This window comes from Scyliorhinus torazame, chromosome 12, assembly GCF_047496885.1.
Source record: "Scyliorhinus torazame isolate Kashiwa2021f chromosome 12, sScyTor2.1, whole genome shotgun sequence".
Taxonomy (NCBI): Eukaryota; Metazoa; Chordata; class Chondrichthyes; order Carcharhiniformes; family Scyliorhinidae; genus Scyliorhinus; species Scyliorhinus torazame.
In genome coordinates, this window is record NC_092718.1 from 6,825,617 (window position 1) to 6,849,142 (window position 23,526).

At 48.4% G+C, this 23,526-nt stretch overlaps 2 protein-coding genes across 4 annotated transcripts in view; one reads left to right on the plus strand and one right to left on the minus strand.

Annotated features, from left to right (window-relative positions):
* Positions 1–1,361, minus strand: part of tipin (timeless interacting protein) — an 89,780-nt gene extending 88,419 nt beyond the window's left edge. The window contains exon 1 of one of the 2 annotated variants that reach the window (XM_072470353.1): positions 1,217–1,361. The gene's annotated coding sequence lies outside the window, so the exon portion shown is untranslated. The remainder of the gene's footprint in view (positions 1–1,216) is intronic. The other variant, XM_072470359.1, reaches the window with a different exon arrangement.
* Positions 1,362–1,611: 250 nt separating this feature from the next.
* The window catches only part of map2k1 (mitogen-activated protein kinase kinase 1), a 143,747-nt gene continuing 121,832 nt past the window's right edge, over positions 1,612–23,526 (plus strand). For both annotated transcript variants that reach the window (XM_072470345.1, XM_072470346.1), the window contains exon 1: positions 1,612–1,768. In XM_072470345.1, coding sequence (XP_072326446.1) covers positions 1,689–1,768 — 80 coding nt within the window. In that variant the 5' untranslated portion in view covers positions 1,612–1,688. The remainder of the gene's footprint in view (positions 1,769–23,526) is intronic.

Sequence of the window (23,526 nt, forward strand, 5' to 3'; positions counted from 1 at the left end):
ACGCGCTCCACTCCATCCGTTCGCTCCTCTGTACCGCGACCAATGAGACCCCTCACGAACGTGTGTTTGCCTTCCCCAGGAGGTCTACCTCCAGGGTCTCGCTCCCAACATGGCTGACAGTTCCTGGACCCGTCCTCCTCCGGAAGCATGTGCGGACCCATAAGCCAGACCCCTTGGTCGAAAAGGTCCACCTCTTACATGCAAACCCGCAGTACGCCTACGTGGCACACCCCAACGGGCGCCAAGACACAGTCTCCCTCTGGGAACTGGCACCCGCGGGATCCCCACCCACGACCCCCGACCTGAACCCCCCCCCCCAGTTGCCTCTTTCACCCCCGTGCCACTTACCCTCCCTCCAGCGAACCTCACCGCAGCCCCCACCCCAGCAGCATCCGTCCTCCCACTGGTTCCACTCAGGGGCGACGAAGACGAGGACAACACGCTCCCGGAGTTGCAGGCGACCAAGTCGGCGCCCACATCATCACCAGGACTGAGGCGATCGGAGAGGAGGGTCAAGGCCCCCGACAGACTTAACTTGTAATATTTTCTACCACCCCTGCCGGACTCTTTTTTTAACAGGGGGTGAATGTGGTAGTCACCACTAGTAGTATATTACATGTATTACGGCACTGCCCGTATATTAGAGGTACAAGGGTAAATCCCTGCCTGCTGGCTCCGCCCAGTAGTTGGCGTATAAATGTGTGTGCTCTTCTGTGCTGCAGCCGTTCTGGTTCCAGCTACAGGAGGCACAACAACTTGCTCAATAAAGCCTCGATTGTTCCACTATTCTCCTCTTTGTGATAATTGATAGTGCATCACACGTCAAGTGGATTGAGCATGATACAAATTGCCCCTTCCTGTCCCAAGATTAGGCGGGGTTACAGGCCTAGGTTGGGTGGTCTTTTCGAGGGTCGGTGCAGACTCGATGGACCAAACGGCCTCCTTCTGCACTGTGGGGATTCTATGCAAAATACTGCGGAGGCTGCAAATCTGAAATAAAAACAGAAAACGCTGGATATGGAATTTCCAACGGATCTGGCAGCATCTGGAGGAGGGGAGAGCAAATAGAGTGAAGGTCCTGATCCCTGTTTCCCATGCCCTGGGGGTGGTCGGTGTGGAGGAAGGGACGGTTCTGGACTGTCCTGTGTCAAACCCTCAGCATCTGGACTCTCTGAAAGGACTCAAGGCAGCGGCGGCTGAGATTTAAATAGCTTACCATTTTATTTTCCGCCGAGCTATCAGTGACGCATTTCCGCAAATCCGGATTGGGAGTGACGATTTTTGGGGAGGGAGGGGGAAATGTAGTCAGGTCAGGCTGTCCGGGAGCAAGCCACGCTGCCTGCTTGTTGCAGAGTGTCAGCGGGGAGAGCGAGACAGAAAGTATCCAGTGTGGGCGGCTCGCTACATTGTCACCGCGACAGGGAGGGAGCCAGTGTCACAGCCACAGGGGCACTGCTGCAGCCGGGGGCTCTCTCACAGCCTCAGCCAAGCACACATCGCAGCGTTTCAATCCGGCCGTGCCTGGCAGAGGAAAAGGCGGAACTGAATTTATCATCGAGAACCCCCGCGACTGGGAGAGGAGCAGCTGCCGGAAGAGTGTCTGCACCCCCCCCCCCCCCCCCCGCCCCCACACACACACATACACACACACGTGTAAATCCAGCCCCCTCGTCCCCGTCCCCCCAGCCATGCCCAAGAAGAAGCCGGGACCGATCCAGCTGCACCCCACTCCCGATGGATCGGCGCTGAATGGAACCACAACGGCAGAGTAAGAGAATTGCCCCGAATTCTTGTAAAATTGTACCTTCTGTGTCTCAGTCACAGCTGGTTTACTCGCATGCTTCTAGAGGGGCGGGTGAGAAGGGGAATTGTGTTCATGTGGGCATGTCAATATCCAGGGCAATGACATTGGTCAGTTTCAGATCCAGAGAGCCGTTTGGTCAGTTTCAGAGCCAGAGAGCCGTTTGTCAGTTTCAGAGCCAGAGAGCGGTTTGGTCAGTTTCAGGGCCAGAGAGCCGTTTGGTCAGTTTCAGAGCCAGAGAGCCGTTTGGTCAGTTTCAGGGCCAGAGAGCCGTTTGGTCAGTTTCAGATCCAGAGAGCCGTTTGGTCAGTTTCAGATCCAGAGAGCCGTTTGGTCAGTTTCAGGGCCAGGGAGCCGTTTGGTCAGTTTCAGGGCCAGGGAGCCGTTTGGTCAGTTTCGGAGCCAGAGAGCCGTTTGGTCAGTTTCGGAGCCAGGGGCGCATGACTTCATTATAAATAACTTGCTTTTTTGTTTTGCCTGCCCCATTCACAGATGTTGAAACCGTTTGGTGCCATAAGCCTTTATCACTCCCCAGTGATAAACATCTTACGCAAAACTTGTAGTTACAGTACCTGGTACAGAACACGCCTAGATTTCGGCTGAATCCGCTGTGGACTTTTGAAAAAAATGCTTAGCTACTTTTTTGTTGTTGATGATAACCTTTATTAGTGTCGCAAGTAGGTTGACAATGAAGTTACTGTGAAAATCCCCGAGTCGCCACACTCTGGCACCTGTTCAGGTACACTGAGGGGGAATTCAGAATGTCCAATTCACCTAACAGGCGCCAGAGTCTTTCGCGACTTGTGGGAGGAAACCGGAGCACCCGGAGGAAACCCACGCAGACACAGGGAGAAAGTGCAGACTCCGCACAGTGACCCAAGCCGGGAATCAAACCCCGGTCCCTGGTAATGTGAAGCAATAGTGCTAACCACTGTGCCACCGTATTGACTTAACCATTTAGTTGATATCCTGGGATGGGGAGGGTGGGTCAGAACCAAGTATAATCTTTGAGGAGAGAAGTTTGGGAGTTTTGATGTAATTGGATCAGGGCAGACTGATATAATTCAGTGCCCATTTTAATGTCTCCATCGACTCTTTTTAAATTACCATTATAAATGCACATAGGGACATTTACAATGGAAACTGCCCATGTAAACGTCACACTGCAGTTACACACTCCTGCCAGTGGTGGCAGCACTGTAATTCCAGCCTGACTTTTACTATTGTAGGTGTGGACATGGGATTTAAAATGGTTAAATTTGACAGGAAGTGAAAGTAACTATAAGACTGTTGTATCTATTGATATTAATTTGTGTAAAAGTCTGTGGGTATGAAGAATACACCTGGAAATACATAGTTTGAGTATGTCATGAACAGCAGTGTTGGGAAGGACTTTTGGTCTTCAATGATATGTCAAAGCCATGAATCACCACAAATTGAAGTCACACCAGTCCCTAGGATTGCAGGAATGGCCGTGAATTGTTTATATTTCTTCCTCGTGTCTCGTTCACTCTTCTCAATGTTTCTCTCTCCTAGTTTCCTACACTCTCACTTTCCAAATCGGGAGGTTTAAGTTCTGCTCCAGGCTTGAGCATATAATTCAGGCTTATGTTTTTCAGTGCAGGGCTGATGGAGTGCTCAGTGTTGGCGATGCTGTCGTTCAGATTAGACATTGAATGGCGACCCCGTGGGTGGATGTGAAATATTTCAATGCCACTGTTTCAAAGAAGAACAGGCGAGTTCTGACCAGTTGGGGCTAATAATCGTCCCTTAACACTCCTCATGTTGCTGTCTGGGATCTTTCTTTGCACAAATTGGCGCTGTGCTTCCTACATTATAACAGCGACTACACTTCAAGAAGCACTTTGTTGGCTTTAAACTACACCAGAACATCCGGAGGTTGTGAAAGGCACTATATAAATGCAAGTCTTTGTCCTGAGCTGGTGGTATATGTGCCTTGGGTGCTATATCGCCAGCTGCAACTTGCTGTCCTGCTACTAATGTCCAGCTTTCAAAAGAGACTCTGGGTGTATGGCTCAAACTTCCCTGTTACTCTGTTACAAATACTAGGAGCAAGCAATAAGGAATACAACAATGAACCTGAAACTCCAAGATGAGAGTTCCGCCTGTGATTAGGAAATAAATAAATGGGTGTTGTAACTAAAGGGGTGTAGAGCCAAGAGCGATGATCCCTCTCTGACGCTTGATGGTGGCCAGGCGAAGCAGACAATCGGGTAGCTTTAGTCTGTGACTGATGACTGTCCAATTCAACATAAAACACCAATAATATTACAAATAGAACAGATTGCAGCATTAAAAACAGACCATTCAGCCCATCATGCTAGAACTGCCTCCCCACAAGAGCCACTCAGCTCATCCCCTTCCCTATAACACTGCCAATTGCATTTCTCTTTTTAAAAGTCGCGATTGAATCTGCCTCCATTGCACTGGGGCAACAATCCTAACCACCAAACACCGGTTTCCTCATGTTGCCACTCATCTTAAATGGATGTTCTTTGATTGTCGACTCGTGGGAAGGATTTATCGCTCTCTACCCTGTCCAGACCCCTCATGGGTTTGAACAGCTTTATAATATCTCCTCTCCCGAGGTCCCAGGTTCGATCCCGGCTCTGGGTCACTGTCCGTGTGGAGTTTGCAGATTCTCCCCGTGTTTGCGTGGGTTTCGCCCCCACAACCCAAAGATGTGCAGGGTAGGTGGATGGAACACGCTAAATTGCCCCTTAATTGGAAAAATGAATTGGGTATTCTAAATTTAACAAAAAAAAATGTTAATCTCCTCTCAACCTTCTTTCCCCCAAAGAAGATGACCCCAGCTCCTCCAATCTATCCACACGACTGAAGTTCCTCCTCACTGGAATCATTCTCGGGAATCTTTTCTATGCCGCCTCTAGAAGTTGCACACCCTTCTGAAATTGTGGCGCCTGTAATTGGACGCGTTATTCCAGTTGCGGCCAAGGCAGTGTTTTGTGCAGTTTTAGCATCACTTGTACTCTCAGCCTCTCTTTATAAAGCCCGGGATGTCTCTTTAGTTACTTTCTCTCAGTCTGCCCTACCACCTATAACAATTTGTGCACACGTACCCCCAGGTCTCTCTGCTCCTGTACCCCCTTTAGAATTGTAATCTTTATTTTATTTGTGTGTCCCCCCCCCCCCCCACCCCTTGTTCTTCACACTGTAACATTTCACATTTTTCTGCATTAAATTTCATCTTCTACATGTCCGTCCATTCCACCAGCCTGTCGATGTTCTCTTGAAGTCTATCACTATTCTGCTCAATTCACAATACTTCCAAGTTGTGCCGTCTGAAAATTGTGCCTTATGCACCCAAGCTTAAGCCATTAATAAATATCGAGAAAAGCAGTGGTCTCAGTACAAACCCCCAGAGGAACACCATTGTATGCCTCCCTCCAGTTTGGAAAACAACCATCGTCCATTACCCTCTGTTTCTGTCACCCAATCAATTTCATACCCATGCTTACAATGCAGAATGAGGCCATTCGGCCCATCAGGACTGCAGCAACCTCTGAAAGAGAACCACACCGAGACCACTCCCCTGCCCTATCTCCCGTACCAGCCTCCCCGAACAGGCGCCGGAATGTGGCGACTAGGGGCTTTTCACTAACTTCATTTGAAGCCTACTTGTGACAATTAGCGATTTTCATTTCATCTCCATAACCCCACCCAATCTTTGGTCACTGAGGATTAATTTATCATGGTCAATTCACCTAGCCTGCACATCTTTGGACTGTGGGAGGAAACCGGAGCACCCGGAGGAAATCCCACAGACACTGACTCCACACAGACAGTCACCCAAGGCTGGAATCGAACCCAGGTCCCAGGTGCTGTGAGGCAACAGTGCTAACCACTGTGTCGCTCATGATCTTCAACTTTGTTGGCCACTTTATCTGATCCTTTTTGGATGTCCATGTTAACCAGATCAACCGTATTAACCCCCTCTGTGATGTTTTTAAGAAGGAGAAGCCTCCTGTGAATGTTCACCAATAAATTAATTTAAAATATTGAAATAATTAATTTAATATTGATTGGATTGGATTTGTTTATTGTCACGTAGACCGAGGTATAGTGGAAAGTATTTTTCTGCGAGCAGCTCAAACAGATCATTTAGTACGTGAAGGGGGCAAGTAAATACATAGACAGCGGTACCGGGTGAAGCATACACGGTGTAGTATTAATCAGATCAGTCCATAAGAGGGCCGTTTAGGAGTCTGGTAACTGAGCGAAAGAAGCTGTTTTTGTATCTGTTCGTGCGTGTTCTCAGACTTTTGTATCTCCTGCCCGATGGAAGAGTGAGTAAGCCGGATGAGAGGAGTCTTTGATTATGTTGCCCGCTTTCCCCAGGCAGTGGGAGGTGTTGATGGAGTCAATGGACTGGGTGGTGTTCACGACTCTCTTTAGTTTCTTACGGTCTTGGGCCGAGCAGTTGCCAGACCAGGCTGTGATGCAGCCAGATAGGATGCTTTCTATGGTGCATCTGTAAAAGTTGGTAAGAGTTAATGTGGACATGCCAAATTTCCTTATTTTTCTGAGGAAGGTGGGCTTTCTTGATCGTAACGTCGACGTGGGTGGACCAGGACAATTTTTGGTGATGTGTACCCCTAGGAATTTGAAGCTGTCAACCATCTCGACCTCAGCCCGTTGGTGCATACAGAAGTATGTACGATACTTCGCTTCCTGAAGTCAATGACCAGCTCTTTAGTTGTGCTGGCATTGAGGGAGGGAGTGTTGTCGTTGATGGTGCTTTTGCTGAGGTTAGTGTTCACTCGACCTGTTCTGAGGCAATGCCCAGAACCTTAGTGTTGAAATAATGGATGGGACAGTTTCCACATGCCAATGCTGCTGGTTTAAGAGGTCTGCCCACCTGTACTATCTTCCTGGAAATGGCCCAATCCGGGAGCCCTGTCCAGTTAATGGCGGGCAGAAGGACCAATGGCAGTGCTCAAGGCTGTAGGCAGCTGGCGGCCCTGCTGAGGGACTTGGGCCCTGCCACTGTAGGTGGGAGACCACAAAGACGCTTTTGGATGGAGGCACCTTCTGAAGGTGAAAGGTAACTGTTTGACCACCTGAGGATGGGCTGCAGCCATGCCTCTCTGTGGCTCAAGGGACAGAGGAGTAGAGAGAATCCATAGGGCCTTCACTGATTCCCCTGTCCTCCTGCTGGAGCTCCTTCTAACCACCTACTGGGATTTGGCCTCAACACGAAGCCCATCCACTACCGATAAGATCCTACAGTGTCACCAATTTGCCGTTAAGTGGCCCTAATTAACCACCCCTCATTGTGGAGCTGTTGCTGGATTCAGCCACCTCCAGCAAGCTCACTTGGAGGTGGGAACCTCCAACACGAGATATTTAAAAATCCATCCCAACCACTTCCGCCTCCAAAGCCAATTCCAAGCAGCTAATTAGATTCCACCCAGTCTCTGCTGTGCAACAAGTCTGTTAGATTCCACAAACCTGTGTTTGATAAAGTGAATGGGATCAACAAGGCACCAGTTTACTGGAGTAGGAGCTGGAGGAAGGAACTGATTTGACATTGTCTCGTGTGCAAGTGAGGTCAATCGGCACAATTCACCCTGTTGCAAGTCAGAATTACCTCCCCAGAAATGTTAAAATTCCAGGTTGTCGGAGTCTTGACACTGCTAACCCCATGTTTAACTGCGACTATCAAGGAAAATTGTGAGCCCGGAGATGGATCTTGTTAATGTGGAGGGACTCGAAGCCCCTGAGTGTAGAGACTTGGGTTAGTGACATGACTGGGTTTCTCAGTCTTGAGAGGATAAAGTTTGCCTTGAGAGGGTCCTTGCTGGGGTTCTCCAGGCGGCGGCAGCCGTTCCTTGACTTTCTGGCAGAACGTTGAAAGGTCAGCAGCAATCCGGGGGGGGGGGGGGGGATAGGTGGGGAACTGTGTATGGAATGTATACTCTTCTTTAGTAAATGGACTATAACCGTTTGTTAAATTTTCTCCTTTTTTGTTATTGGTTATGTAAAATTTTGTTTAAGAAAAACTTGAATAAAAACAATTTTAAAAAAAAAAAAAAAAAATTGTGTCTGCAACAAAAAGCAACAAGAATATATATTAAATTCTAAGTAGAAAAAAATACTCAGCATAAATAAAGAAATGTTTAAAGTGAAAAATGATGCCCCTGGTGTGCAAAGAAAGACTGTTGAATTGCCCTGGAAAGTGAACAACAACACCAATGATATTAAGTGAAGGGGATATTTTTAAAAAAGGATTGAATATTTATCGGAATATGAACATTCCCGTACCAGCCTCCCTGAACAGGCGCCGGAATGTGGTGACTAGGGGCTTTTCACAGTAACTTCATTTGAAGCCTACTTGTGACAAGCGATTTTCATTTCATTCATTTTCATTTCATTTCATTTTGTTTGTACCATATTGGAAGGTTTCAGTTCCAGTTTTGCTGAGATTATGAAACTATTATTTGTAGGCGACAGGCAGGGGTTAATATTATCGAAAGTGGTTATTAAACTTGATTATCTTTGGAAATCAGGAAGAAAATTAATGTAATTTTAGCACAGCATAACAGTTTAATTGTCAGCTATGGCTCTGCGGGTAGCTATGAGTCAGATGGTTGTGGATGAGAATTTCACTCCAATGGTTTGAACACTGAAATCTAGGCGGACACACCCACTGCAGTATCGAGGGAGTGCTGCACTGTCAGAGGGTCAGTACTGAGGGAGTGCTGCACTGTCAGAGGGTCAGTACTGAGGGAGTACCGTACTGTCAGAGGGTCAGTACTGAGGGAGTGCTGCACTGTCAGAGGGTCAGTACTGAGGGAGTACCGTACTGTCAGAGGGTCAGTACTGAGGTAGTGCTGCCCTGTCAGAGGGTCAGTACTGAGGTAGTGCTGCCCTGTCAGAGGGTCAGTACTGAGGGAGTGCTGCCCTGTCAGAGGGTCAGTACTGAGGGAGTGCTGCCCTGTCAGAGGGGCAGTACCGAGGGAGGGGTCAGCACCTAAACTGGAGGGGCACCAATATCCTGGGTGGGAGGTTTGCCAGAGCTCTTCGGGAGGGTTAAAACTAGTTTGGCAGGGGGATGGGAGCCAGAGCTATGGATCAGAGGACAGGGTAGCTGTTGAACAGGCAGAAATAGAATGCAGCAAGTTTGTGAGGAAGGATGGACAGTTGATAGGGCAAAGTTGCACTCAGTGGAATGGGTTAAAGTGTGTCTGTTTCAATGCAAGGAGTGTCAGGAATAAGGGAGATGAACTTGGAGCATGGATCAGTACTTGGAACTACGATGTTGTGGCCATTACGGAAACATGGATTTCATAGGGGCAGGAATGGTTGTTAGATGTTCCGAGGTTTAGATGTTTTCTAGAATAGGGATGGAGGTAAAAGAGGAGGGGGAGTGGCACTGTTAATTAGGGAGTGCACCACAGCTGCAGAAAAGGAGGTAGTTGAGGAGGGTTTGTCTACTGAGTCAGTATGGGTGGAAGTCAGAAACAAAAAGGAGCAGTCACTATTGGGAGTTTTCTATAGCCCCCCCCCCCCCCAATAGCAGCAGAGAGATAGAGGTACAGATTGGGCGGCAGATCTTGGAAAAATGCAGAAGTAACAGAGTTGTTGTCATGGGTGACTTCAACTTCCCTAATATTGACTGGAACCTCCTTAGTGCAAATGGTTTGGATGGAGCAGATTTTGTCAGGTGTGTCCAGGAAGGATTCCTGACTCTCTATGTAGATAGGCCGTCTAGGGGGGCGGCCATATTGGACTTGGTGCTCGGATACGAACCAGGCCAGGTGTCAGATGTCTCGGTGGGTGAGTATTTTGGTGACAGTGACCACAACTTCTTGACCTTTACCATAGTCATGGAGAGAGGTAGGAACACACAGTATGGGAGGTATTTAATTGGGGGAGGGGAAATTATACAGCTATTTGACAGGAGCTGAGGAGCATGAAGTGGGAACAATTGTTCTCGGGGAAATGCACAACAGTAATGTGGGGGTTGTTTAAGGAGCACTTGCTGCGAGTGCTGAATAGTTTTCTCCCACTGAGACGAGGAAGGAATGGGAAGGTGAAGGAGCCTTGGATGACAAGAGAAGTGAAGCTTCTACTCAAGGAAGAAGGAAGTTTACGTAAGGCTGAGGAAGCAAGGATATGACTCGGCTCTAGAGGGTTACAAGATAGCCAGGAAGGAACTCAAAAATGGACTGAGGAGAGCTAGAAGGGGGGAAGAAAAAGCCCTGGGGGGAAGGATTAGGGAAAACCCCAAGGCGTTCTACACTTATGTGAGAAATAAGAGGATGATCAGAGTGAGAGTAGGGCCGATCAGGGATAGTGGAGGGAACTTGTGCCTAGAGTCTGAGGAGGTAGGGGAGGCCCTAAATGAATACTTTGCTTCAGTGTTCACTAGAGAGAGCGACCTTGTTGCCCATGAGAACAGTGTGAACCAGGTTAATAGACTCAAACAGGTTGATATTAAGAAGGAAGATGTGCTGGAAATTTTGGAAAGCATCAGGATAGATAAGTCCCCTGGGCCTGACGGGATATACCCAAGGTTCCTACGGGAAGCGAGGGAGTTGATTTCTGCGCCGTTGGCGATGATCTTTGCATTCTCACTCTCCACTGGAGTAGTACCGGATGATTGGAGGGAGGCGAATGTTGTTCCACTGTTCAAGAAAGGGAATAGGGAAATCCCTGGGAATTACAGACCCATCAGTCTTACGTCTGTGGTGAGCTCTGGGTCACTGTCCATGTGGAGTTTGCACATTCTCCCCGTGCTTACGTGGGTTTCGCCCCCACAACCCAAAGATGTGCAGGCTAGGTGGATTGAACACCCTAAATTGCCCCTTAAATGGAAAAAATGAATTGGGTACTCTAAATTTAAAAAAAAAAAAGAAGAATCATCTGAAGAAAACGGTGCCAAGGAGGCCCGGCCAACCACACCCACATGTTCTGGTCCTGCCCCAGACTGATTGGGCACTGGACAGCCTTCTATGGGGCCATATTCAGGGTTGTGGGAGTGAGGGTGGATCCCTGCCCATTACTTGTGTTCTTCTGGGTCTCGGCACAGCCAGGATGCAAGGCAAACAGGGCAGGCGGAACAAACTGCAGCGAAATACACAGGTACGATCTCACCAGAAGTACACCCAGGTGGCACCAAAGGCACCCTTGGTGTGTTCTAATACCAGGAGGTGACACACACAGTATAGGAATCGCACAGAGGGAATGGCTGAGATTGGGCGACCCCAAATTCAGGGCCCAAACAATAATACCTACACAGCCTCTGTTTTCTTCCCCTCCTGGGCTTTGACATGGGTGTCATATTCTCTCCCTGTACAATATATACACATTTTGTAAAGATCTCTGTGTTCCAGTTTAATGTCCTCTGCAATGTAGGACACCTCGGACTTGATTTTCTTGTTTTACTGAAACGTTGGTGTGTCCTGAAAAGATTCAAGACCAGCGATGTACTTCTGAGGCTGTATAAGGCTCTGGTCAGACTCCATTTGGAGTATTGTGAGCAGTTTTGGGTCCTGTATCTAAGGAAGGATGTGCTGGCCTTGGAAAGGGTCCAGAGGAGGTTCACAAGAATGATCCCTGGAATGAAGAACTTGTCGTATGAGGAACGGTTGAGGACTCTGGGTCTGTACTCGTTGGAGTTTAGAAGGATGAGGGGGGGATCTTATTGAAACTTACAGGATACTGCGAGGCCTGGATAGAGTGGACGTGGAGAGGATGTTTCCACTTGTAGAAAAAACTAGAAGCAGAGGACACCATCTCAGACTAAAGGGACGATCCTCTAAAACAGAGATGAGGGGGAATTTCTTCAGGCAGAGGGTGGTGAATCTGTGGAACTCTTTGCCGCAGAAGGCTGTGGAGGCCAATTCACTGAGTGTCTTTACCACAGAGATAAATAGGTTCTTGATTAATAAGGGGATCAGGGGTTATGGGGGGAAGGCAGGAGAATGGGGATGAGAAAAATATCAGCCATGATTGAATGGCGGAGCAGACTCGATGGGCCGAGTGGTCTAATTCTGCTCCGATGTCTTATCTTATGTTCTAGATTCCTGGTGATTCTTGGTACTATTTAACATTTCCTTCATGCCTTATCTAATTTCCCCTAAATGATGAGATTGGCTTGGCTTCTATAGATGTATTCCAACCGTTAGGTGGAAAAATAGTTTAAGCTCTCCTTCTACACTTTATTAGCAATCCTCAATTCATGTCTTGTTTCCTGGTTTCGAAGTGTTTCAGATGCCACCTGGTGCCTTCACCTGATGATCCAACCGAGGATTAGGACTTCATCCAAATGGGAACATACAAGAGCAGGAACAATTTTGATTTGATTTATTATTGTCACATGTATTAGTACACAGTGAAAAGTATTTAGGTGAATTGGCCAATGATAAATTGCCCTTAATGTCCAAATTGCCCTTGGTGTTGGGTGGAGGTGTTGAGTTTGGGTAGGGTGCTCTTTCCAAGAGCCGGTGCAGACTCAAAGGGCCGAATGGCCTCCTTCTGCACTGTAAATTTAATGATAATCTATGATTAATCTAGGACAAAGGTTCGGCACAACATCGTGGGCCGAAGGGCCTGTTCTGTGCTGTATTTTCTATGTTCTATGTTCTATTGTTTCTTGCATGCTGACCAAACAATGCATACCGTACATAGGGAAGGAAGGAGAGACTGCAGAATATAATGTTACAGTTATAGCAAGGTGTAGAGAAAAGATCAACTTAATACGAGGTAGGTCCATTCAAAAGTCTGATGGCAGTCGGGAAGAAGCTGTTCTTGAGTCGGTTGGTACGTGACCTCAAACTTTGGTATATTTTTCCTGACGGAAGAAGGTGGAAGAGAGTTTGTCCGGGGTGCGTGGGGTCCTTAATTATGCTGGCTGCCTTTCCGAGGCAGCGGGAATTACAGACCGAGTCAATGGATGGGAGGCTGGTTTGCGTGATGGACTGGGCTACATTCACGACCTTTTGTAGTTTCCTGCAGTCTTGGGCAGAGCAGGATCCATACCAGGCTGTGATACAACCAGAAAGAATGCTTTCTGTGGTGCATCTGTAAAAGTTGGTGAGGGTCGTAGCTGACATGCCAAATTTCCTTCGTCTTCTGAGAAAGTAGAGTCGTTTGTGGGCTTTCTTAACTATAGTGTCGGCATGGGGGGACCAGGACAGGCTGTTGGTGATCTGGACACCTAGAAACCTGAATCGCTTGACCCTTTCTACTTCGTTCCCATTGATGTAGACAGGGGCACGTTCTCCACTACGCTTCCTGAGGTCGATGACAATCTCCTTCATTTTGTTGACATTGAGGGAGAGATTATTGTCATTGCACCAGTTCACCAGATTCTCTATCTCATTCCTGTTCTCTGTCTTGTCATTGTTTGAAATCCGACCCACTACGGTGGTGTCATCAGCAAATTTGAAAATCGAGTTGATGGGGAATTTGGCCACACAGTCATAGGTGTATAAGGAGTATAGTAGGGGGCTGAGGACACAGCCTTGTGGGGCACTGGTGTTGAGGATGATCATGGAGGAGGTGTTGTTGCCTATCCTTACTGATTGTGGCCTGTGGGTTAGGAAGTTCAGGATCCAGTCACAGAGGGAGGAGCCAAGGCCAAGGCCACGGAGTTTGGAGATGAGTTTTGTTGGAATGATGGTGTTGAAGGCTGAGCTGTAGTCAATAAATAGGAGTCTGACATAGGTGTCTTTGTTATCTAGGTGTTCCAGGGTAGAGTGCAGGGCCATGGAGATGGCATCTGCTGTGGACCTGTTGCAGCAGTAGGCGAACTGTAGTGGGTCAAGGCAATCCGGGAGGCTGGAGTTGATTCGTGCCATGACTAACCTTTTGAAGCACTTTATGATGATGGATGTCAGAGCCACTGGATGATAGTCATTAAGGCCACGCTGCTTGGCTTTTGTTTGGTCCAGGGATGATGGTCGTCTTCTTGAAGCAGATAGGGACCTCAGATTATTGTAAAGAGAGGTTGAAGATGTCTGCGAATACCCCCTTGTGATAGGCTATACTAGGAGTATCGCGGTACCTAGGTGGGGTGTAACTTGTACTGTAGTATGAGTGGTCGAACCTGCCTGCTGGTTCCGCCCAGCAGGCGGAGCATAAGAGTCTGTGTTTCACCCACAGCAGTCATTCTGTACTGGAGCTGCTGGGGTAACTACTTGTTCATTAAAGCCTTCAATTGGACTACAATCTCGCTTCAGTAGTGATTGATCGTGCATCACCCCCGCCAGCTGATCCGCGCAAGACCTGAGTGCTCGTCCGGGTACCCCATCCGGTCCAGTGGCTTTCCGTGGGTGGACCTTCGAGAAGGCTGCTCTGACGTCTGCAGTGGTGATATTAGATACAGGTTCATCCGTGGCTTCTGGGGTGGAGGGCTTGCTTTACCTGACCTCTTGCTCAAAGCGGGCATAGAATGCGTTGAGCTCATCCAGGGTCCCAGGACCAATTCCCGGCTTGGGTCACTGTCTGTGCGGAGTCTGCACGTTCTCCCTGTGCCTGATTAAACCCACCATTCCTTGCTGCAACTTGTCAATAACTCAGCTGTACTGTTTATTTATTTTTTTAAATAAATTTAGAGTACCCAATTCATTTTTCCCAGTTAAGGGGCAATTTAGCGCGGCCAATCCACCCACCCTGCACATCTTTGGGTTGTGGGGGCGAAACCCACGCAAACACGGGGAGAATGTGCAACCTCCACACGGACAGTGACCCAGAGCCGGGATCGAACCTGGGACCTCGTCGCCGTGAGGCCGCAGTGCTAACCACTGCGCCACCGTGCTGCCCTGCTGTGCTGTATAGATTGAAATTTAAGAACAGGAGGTTTAAGAGTTGCAGGAGCGAACAATGTAAACGGTAACATTAAGGAATGTTTTTGGGGCAGCACGGTAGCCTTGTGGATAGCACAATTGCTTCACGGCTCCAGGGTCCCAGGTTCGATTCTGGCTTGGGTCACTGTCTGTGCGGAGTCTACACATCCTCCCCGTGTGTGCGTGGGTTTCCTCCGGGTGCTCCGGTTTCCTCCCACAGTCCAAAGATGTGCAGGTTAGGTGGATTGGCCGTGATAAATTGCCCTTCGTGTCCAAAATTGCCCTTAGTGTTGGGTGGGGTTACTGGGTTATGGGGATAGGGTGGCGGTGTTGACCTTGGGTAGGGTGCTCTTTCCAAGAGCCGGTGCAGACTCGATGGGCCGAATGGCCTCCTTCTGCACTGTAAATTCTATGATAATCTATGAATGCAATTACAAAGTTACAAGTATTTGTAGCAAAGAAACAGGTCCACGCGAATAAGACCCCGAGAGTAAGGAGAGGGTTCCTGGAACGCAGTAGGGACCGAGGAGGGTTGGCGCTGCCAAACCTGGGGAGCTACTACTGGGCAGCAAATGTGGCGATGATCCGCAAGTGGGTTATGGAGGGAGAGGGGGCGGCATGGAAGAGGATGGAGATGGCGTCCTGTAAAGGAACGAGCCTGGGGGAGTTGGTGACATAAGAACATAAGAACTAGGAACAGGAGTAGGCCATCTGGCCCCTCGAGCCTGCTCCGCCATTTCATGAGATCAGGGCTGATCTTTGTGGACTCAGCTCCACTCTCCGGCCCGTACACCATATCCCCGAATCCCTTTATTCTTTAGGAAGGCATCTATCTTTTTCTTAAAAACATTTAAAGAAGGAGCCTCAACTGCTTCACTGGGCAAGGAATTCCAGAGATTCACAACGCTTTGGGTGAAGAAGTTCCTCCTACACTCCGTCCTAAATCTACCTCCCCTTATTTTGAGGCTATGCCTCCTAGTTCTGCTTTCCCCGACCAGTGGAAACAACCTGCCCGCATCTATCCTATCTATTCCCTTCATAATTTTATATGTCTCAATAAGATCCCCCCGCATCCTTCTAAACTCCAATGAGTACAGTCCCAGTCTACTCAACCTCTCATCATAATCTAATCGCCTCAACTCTGGGATCAACCTAGTGAATCTCCTCTGCACTCCCTCCAATGCCAATATGTCCTTTCTCAGGTAAGGAGACCAAAACTGAACACACTACTCCAGATGCGGCCTCACCAACACCCTATACAATTGCAGCATAACCTCACTAGTCTTGAACTCCATCCCTCTAGCAATGAAAGACAAAACTCAATTAGCCTTTTTAATCACCTGTTGCACCTGCACACCAACTTTTTGCGACTCGTGCACCAGCACACCCAGGTCCCTCTGCACAGCAGCATGTTTTAACATCTTACCGTTTAAATAATAATCCATTCTGCTGTTATTCCTCCCAAAATGGATAGCCTCACACTTGGCAACATTGAATTCCACCTGCCAGACCCTAGCCCATTCACCTAACCTATCCAAATCCTTCTGCAGACTTCCGGTATCCTCTGCCCTTTTTGCTTTACCACTCATCTTAGTGTCGCCTGCAAACTTTGACACATTGCACTTCGTCCCCAACTCCAAATCGTCTATGTAAATTGTGAACAACTGCGGGCCCAACACTGATCCTTGAGGGACCCCACTAGTTACAGGTTGCCAACCAGAGAAACACCCATTTATCCCCACTCTCTGCTTTCTGTTAGTTAACCAATCCTCTACCCATGCTACCACTTTACCCTCAATGCCATGCATCTTTAGTTTATGCAGCAACCTTTTGTGTGGCACCTTGTCAAAAGCTTTCTGGAAATCCAGATATCCCACATCCATTGGCTCCCCGTCATCTACTGCACTGGTAACGTCCTCAAAAAATTCTACCAAATTAGTCAGACACGACCTACCCTTTGTGAACCCATGCTGCGTCTGCCTAATGGGACAATTTCCCTCCAGGTGCCCCGCTATTTCCTCCTTAATGATAGATTCCAGCATTTTCCCTACAACCGAAGTTAAGCTTACCGGCCTATAATTACCCGCTTTCTGCTGACCTCCTTTTTTAAACAGTGGTGTCACGTTTGCTACTTTCCAATCCTCTGGGACCACCCCAGAGTCTAGTGAATTTTGATAAATTATCACTAGTGCGTTTACAATTTCCTTAGCCATCTCTTTTAACACTCTGGGATGCATCCCATCAGGGCCAGGAGACTTGTCTACCTTTAACCCCATTAGCTTGCCCAATACTGCCTCCTTAGTGATTACAATCATCTCCAGGTCCTCACCTATCATCTCTTTATTTCCATCAGTCACTGGCATGTTATTTGTGTCCTCCACTGTGAAGACTGACCCAAAAAACCTGTTCAGCTCCTCAGCCATTTCCCCGTCTCCTATTATTAAATCACCCTTCTCATCTTCCAAAGGACCAATATTTACCTTAGCCACTCTTTTTTGTCTTATATATTTGTAGAAGCTTTTACTATCTGCTTTTATGTTCTGAGCCAGTTTACTTTCATGGTCTACCTTACTCTTCTTTATGGCTTTTTTAGTAGCTTTCTGTTGTCCCCTAAAGACTTCCCAGTCCTCTAGTCTCCCACTAATTTTTGCCACTTTGTATGTTTTTTCCTTCAATTTGATACTCTCCCTCACCTCCTTAGATATGACGGCACCGCTGCCGCTCTCGCCGACAAAGTATACCACAAGCCCGGTGGTGGCGGCAACGCTAAGGATCTGGGGCCAGTGGAGACGGCACTGGGGTGCAATGGGAGTATCGGTGTGGTCCCCGATCAGGGGTAACCACCGGTTTGTCCCGGGGAAGATGGACGGGGGGTTCCAGAGCTGGCATAGGGCGGAGATTGGAAGAATGGGGGACCTGTTCATCGACGGGACGTTTGCGAGCCTAGGGGCACTGGAGGAGAGGTTCGAGTTACCCCCGGGAAATGCCTTTAGATATATGCAGGTGAGGGCTTTTGTGAGGCGACAGGTGAAGGAATTCCCGTTGCTCCCGGCACAAGAAGTTCAAGATAGGGTGATCTCGGGTGTATGGGTCGGGGAGGGCAAGGTGTCGGAAATACACCAGGAGTTGAAAGAAGAGGGGGAAGCGCTGGTAGAAGAGTTGAAGGGTAAATGGGAGGAGGAGCTGGGGGAGGAGATCGAGGAAGGTCTGTGGGCTGATGCCCTAGGTAGGGTTAATTCCTCCTCATGTGCCAGGCTCAGCCTGATACAATTTAAGGTGGTCCACAGAGCGCACTTGACGGGGGCGAGGTTGAGTAGGTTCTTTGGGGTAGAGGACAGATGTGGAAGGTGCTCAGGGAGCCCGGCGAACCATGTCAATATGTTTTGGTCATGCCCGGCTCTGGAGGGGAGTGGCGGGAACAATATCTCAGGTGGTGAAAGTCCGGGTCAAGCCAAGCTGGGGGCTAGCAATATTTGGAGTAGTGGATGAGCCGGGAGTGCAGGAGGCGAAAGAGGCCGGCATTCTGGCCTTTGCGTCCCTAGTAACCCGGCGAAGGATCTTGCTAATGTGGAAGGAGGCGAAGCCCCCCAGCCTGGAGGCCTGGATAAGTGATATGGCTGGGTTCATAAAGTTGGAGAGGATTAAGTTCGCCTTGAGAGGGTCTGCGCAGGGGCTCTACAGGTGGTGGTAACCGTTCCTAGACTATCTCGCGGAGCGTTAGAGGAAGGTCGGTCAGCAGCAGCAACATTGGGGGTGGGGGGGGACGTCCTTGGGGGGGGGGGGGGGGGGGGGACTGCCTGGGAGGGTGGATGAGCAAGCGATACCATGAAGGGTTGGGGAAACTGGCACGTACGGGTGAGGGCCAGTGTACAAAGCTGTGTAAATATATCATTTTGCCATGTATATATCTTGCTCTGCGCGATTTCTCGTTTTTTTTTGTTTGTTTGTTTTTGTTATGGGGGGGGGTTATTGTTTGTAAGGGAGAAAAATTGTGTTAAAAAACTTTAATAAATATATATTTTTTAAAAAAGAAACAGGTCCACACTGGTGTTTATACATCACGTGGGCCCCACACCTACATCTGCCCGATTAAACCGTTTAATAACCTGAAAGGCTTCGATCAGGTCACCCTCTCAACCTTCACTTTCACGAGGAAAGAGCCCTAAATCTTTTCTGGTGAGTTTACCCTCGCAGCTTTGGTTTCCTTCTTGTCAATCTGTTTTGTACCGTCTCCAGTGCCGATGTATCCCTTTTTATAATATGGAGACCAGATCAGTTCACATTGTCTGGATATAGACATGGGCTTGGGATTAAAGCAGAGTTCCAATCCATTCCAAACATTGAGTTGAGTCGCTGCGTTCTTCCTGCTGTAAAGGCATGATCCAATTTCTCAGTAACTACAGGTTTACAGTACAAACCTGATATGGGCAGCACGGTAGCACAGTGGTTAGCACTGTTGCTCTACATCTCCAGGGTCCCGGGTTTGATTTGCGGCTTGGGTCAATGTGCGGAAACTGCACGTTCTCCCCGTGTCTGCGTGGGTTTCCTCCGGGCGCTCCGGTTTCCTCCCACAAGTCCCGAAAGACTTGCTGTTTGGCGAATTGGACATTCTGAATTCTCCCTGTGTGTACCCGAACAGGTGTCGTAATGTGGCGACTAGGGGCTTTTCACAGTAACATCATTGCAGTGTTAATGTAAGCCTTTGACATTAATAAAGATTATTATATTCCATTCTCCATTCCAACCTCTCACAGTGAATGTTGCTGTGGGAAATGTAGGTGTTACCGTGGTGTGGGAGGGATTGCTGCTTTGATTAGGGCTAAAGCAATTTAGTTGATTTTAAAAATGTACAAGTACATTGGAGTACCTGGGTAGGTGGATGCAAAACTACCTCAAGTAGAACCCCCAGCACAGAATGGATTACCCTTTCAACATTGGATCTAAATACCTGGACTGAGGTAAAGATAACGTCTTCTGTGTTTGATTTAGGGAGTGGGTGCATCAAAACGATACACTGGGTTCAATCCTGGGACCCCACTTGCCTTTTATTCCTTCAGATTTACATCTCTCTCGGTTCAGGTACAATGCCCTCAAAGGGTTTTGCCAACCATGGATTTCCGTGTTGTTCCATGGTTATGCTTGGCAAGGTATTCCTGAGGTTTGCCGTTACTTTCTGCAGATAGATGGCTAACTAGGAATCTCTGCCGCTCTCCCCACCCACCATTGGCATGGGTTGGCAGGATTTACAAGTTGATACTCCTACCCGGTTGGCCGCGTTATGAACGCACCTTCCTTGGCATCAAGTCCTGGTCTTTGAACCTGGAGCTGCTGGTTCACAGGCAGCGATTCTACTCACTTCACCGCAAGTCTTCCAGGGTTCAGGTCAAGATCGCCACTAAAGTTATAAAAGGATTTGAAAGGATTGACGGGATTGCTTCCTCTGGTGGGTGTCAGAAAGGCAACACAAAGTGAAAGATACAGTCGAGCACCATTCAGGAGGCAAATCGGGAAACCCGATCTCACAAAGGGAAATGGAAATCCAACCCGCTTTCCCCCTCCAGCACCAAAAAGGTGCGAATGCTGAAGATTTAAAATCTGAGATTGATAGATTTTTGGGGGTAAGAGCCTCAAGGGATCTTGAGAAAAGTGGGTAATTGGAATTGAGATACAGGCAAACCATGATTTAATTGCATGACAATACAGCCTTGAGGGCTGAATGACCTCCTCCTGTTTCTAATGTTTCTCTAACTGACGGTGAGTGGGTGTGTAAATTAGCAATAATTCGAGCAGCAATGCCTCTCCATCACAGCACAGAAATTCTAATTCCGCTTCGATATTTTTGATAATGCTCCCGATCTGCTTAAAAAAAGGTGAGGGGAATGTTTTGAATAATTTACAAAGAGTTTTTGTTAAAAGCAACTCTTCACAGTCTCCATGGCAACTTCAGTTCTATGTTACCGAAGTGTCATGACAACCAACTCCAGTATCCTCTTATTATTACATCACACATTCAGTATTTTGGAATTATTTTCTCTCTCCACTACAGAACAATATTTAGATTTTAGGATTTGTGAAATAAATTGTTTAGTTGACCCAAGTGTGTGTCTGATTATGGGCGATGATGTGGGTATAAAAAAAGCTGAGTTTGTGCATTGAGTATTTCAGTCAACACTTAAAAAACCTGCATTTATATGGATTTGGATTTGGGTTTTATTGTCACGTGTACCGAGGTACAGTGAAAAATATTGTTCTGCGTACAGATTGTTCCATACATGAAAAACATAGGTCATACGATAAATACACAATGTAAATACATAGACACAGGCATCGGGTGAAGCACACAGTGTGTAGTACTATTCAGTAGAGAAGATGTGAGGAGATATCAGTTCAATCCATAAGAGGGTCATTCAGGAGTCTGGTAACAGCGGGGAAGATGTTCTCGGACTTTTGTATCTCCTGCCCAATGGAAGAGAGAATAATCTGGGTGGGAGAGGTCTTTGATTTTGCTGCCCGCTTTCCCCAGGCAGTGGGAGGTATAGACCGAGTCAATGGAAGGGAGACCGGTTTGTGTGATGGACTGGGCGGTGTTCACGGCTCTCTGTAATTTCTTACGGTCCTGGGCCGAGCAGTTGCCATACCAGGCTGTGATGCAGTCAGATAGCTTTCTATGGTGCACCTGTAAAAACTGGCAAGAGTCAATGTGGACATGCCAAATTTCCTTTGTTTCCTGAGGAAGTATGGGCGCTGTTGTGTTTTCTTGGTCGTAATGTCGACGTGGGTGGACCAGGACAAATTGTTGTTGATGTCATGATATTCAAATAAACATCATAACACACGCATAATGATAGACAGAGTAACGGATCAATTAACACACACAACACGAAAGCCAATCACAGACCAGAGCACACACAGTATAAAACAAGAAACACGACACTTCCTGGGCAGTCCATCAAGAGACGGCACAGGGCCAGGGCCTCAAAGCAAGACACTCACACAGTCACAACGTGCTGAGTACCAAGTTTGTTGTATAAATAGTTTAATAGAATAAAACTGCGTTGTACCAATCGCAACAGTGTTGGTTCGTCTGTACCTCAGAGCACCCAACACTTCATGGTACCAGAAGTGAATCGAAACCGAACCGCAAATCTGCCATCCTGAGCCATGGACACCCTCAACACACCGCAGCTGTTTCAAGTCGCTGGGAACCTGGGCATAAATTGGACACACTTCAAGCAGCGCTTCGAACTCTTCATGCAAGCCAATGAAAAACAGGGCGCCTTGGATGAAACGAAGATTGCCATCCTCCTCACTACCGCAGGTCAGCACGCCATCCATGTATACAACTCCTTGGTGTTCGCGGAAGGCAAGAACAAAGCTAAGTATAACACTGTCCTCCTCAAGCTCGACCAGCAGTTCAACGTTGAGGTCAACGAGAGCTTTGAGAGGTATGCGTGCAGTCCTGCGGTTACGACACCACCTCAGAGTCCATGATCCGGGACCAGATCATTTTTGGCTTCTTGACACACACCATGGAGCTGTCCCATGGCGTGGGCTCCGTGACCCTGGATAGGACCCCTTGGTCCTGGAGATCCTGCAGCTGCTGCTTGAGGCGGTCTTTAAGTGGCGCAGAAACCCTGCGAGGTGCATGAACGACCGGGATGGCGTCCGGTTTGAGGCGAATTCGGTAGGTGTATGGCAGTGTTCCCATGCCCTCGAATGCCTCCTGGTTGTGGGCGAGGAGCGATTGGAGCTGTGCGTTGAACTCTGCATCCGGGAAGTCAGACGTGCCGTCTGGGGAGAGAGAGGGGACTCGTTGCACAAGGTGGAGAGCCTTGCATGCCTGTGCGCCCAGCAGGGAGTCATTCGATGAGCCGACTATCTCGAACGAGAGTGTGGCCATGTGTGTGTTGTGTGTCACCTGGAGCTGGCAGGACCCCAAAGACCTCAATAATAATATCATGAGGGAACATTATCCCATACCCAAACGGGAGGAGATCACCAGTGAAATGGCCCAGGCGAAGATATTCCCGAAACTGGATGCTTCTAAGGGGTTTTGGCAGCTCCAGCTGGATCTGTCCAGCCGAAAGCTATGCACCTTCAACACCCCTTCGGCAGGTTCTGCTACAACCGGATGCCATTTGGCATCATCTCGGCATCCGAGGTCTTTCATAGGATCATGGAGCAGATGATGGAAGGCATCGAAGGGGTGCGGGTATATGTGGACGATGTCATCATCTGGTCCACCACACCGCAGGGGCACATATATCGTCTCCAACGCGTTTTTGCCCGCATACGGGAAAACGGCCTGCGCCTCAACCCAGCCAAGTGTTCCTTTGGCCAGACCGTGTTGAAGTTCCTGGGGGACCATATCTCCCGGTCAGGGGTCCGTCCGGATGCAGACAAGGTGAGCGCCATCACAGCCATGCCGCAGCCGGCCGACAAGAAAGCAGTCCTACGCTTCCTTGGCATGGTCAACTTCCCAACCTTGCCTCCCACACGACGACTCTGCGCCATCTCGTCAGAAAGTCCACAGAGTTCCAGTGGCAACACACACACCAGCTGGAATGGGAAGAGCTCAAACGCAAACTCACCACGGCACCAGTGTTGGCGTTTTTTGACACGTCTCGTGCCACCAAAATCTCAACTGATGCCAGCCAATCCGGCATTGGAGCAGTGCAAGTTCCATGATTACGTATATGGTCTTCCCCGGTTCACTGTCGAAACTGACCACCGCCCCCTGGTCAGCATAATAAACAAGGACCTGAACGAGATGACCCCTCGCCTCCAGCGCATCCTACTTAAACTCAGGAGGTACGACTTCCAACTGGTCTACACTCCAGGGAAGGACCTCACCGTTGCGGATGCCCTATCCAGAGCAGTGAGCAGGCC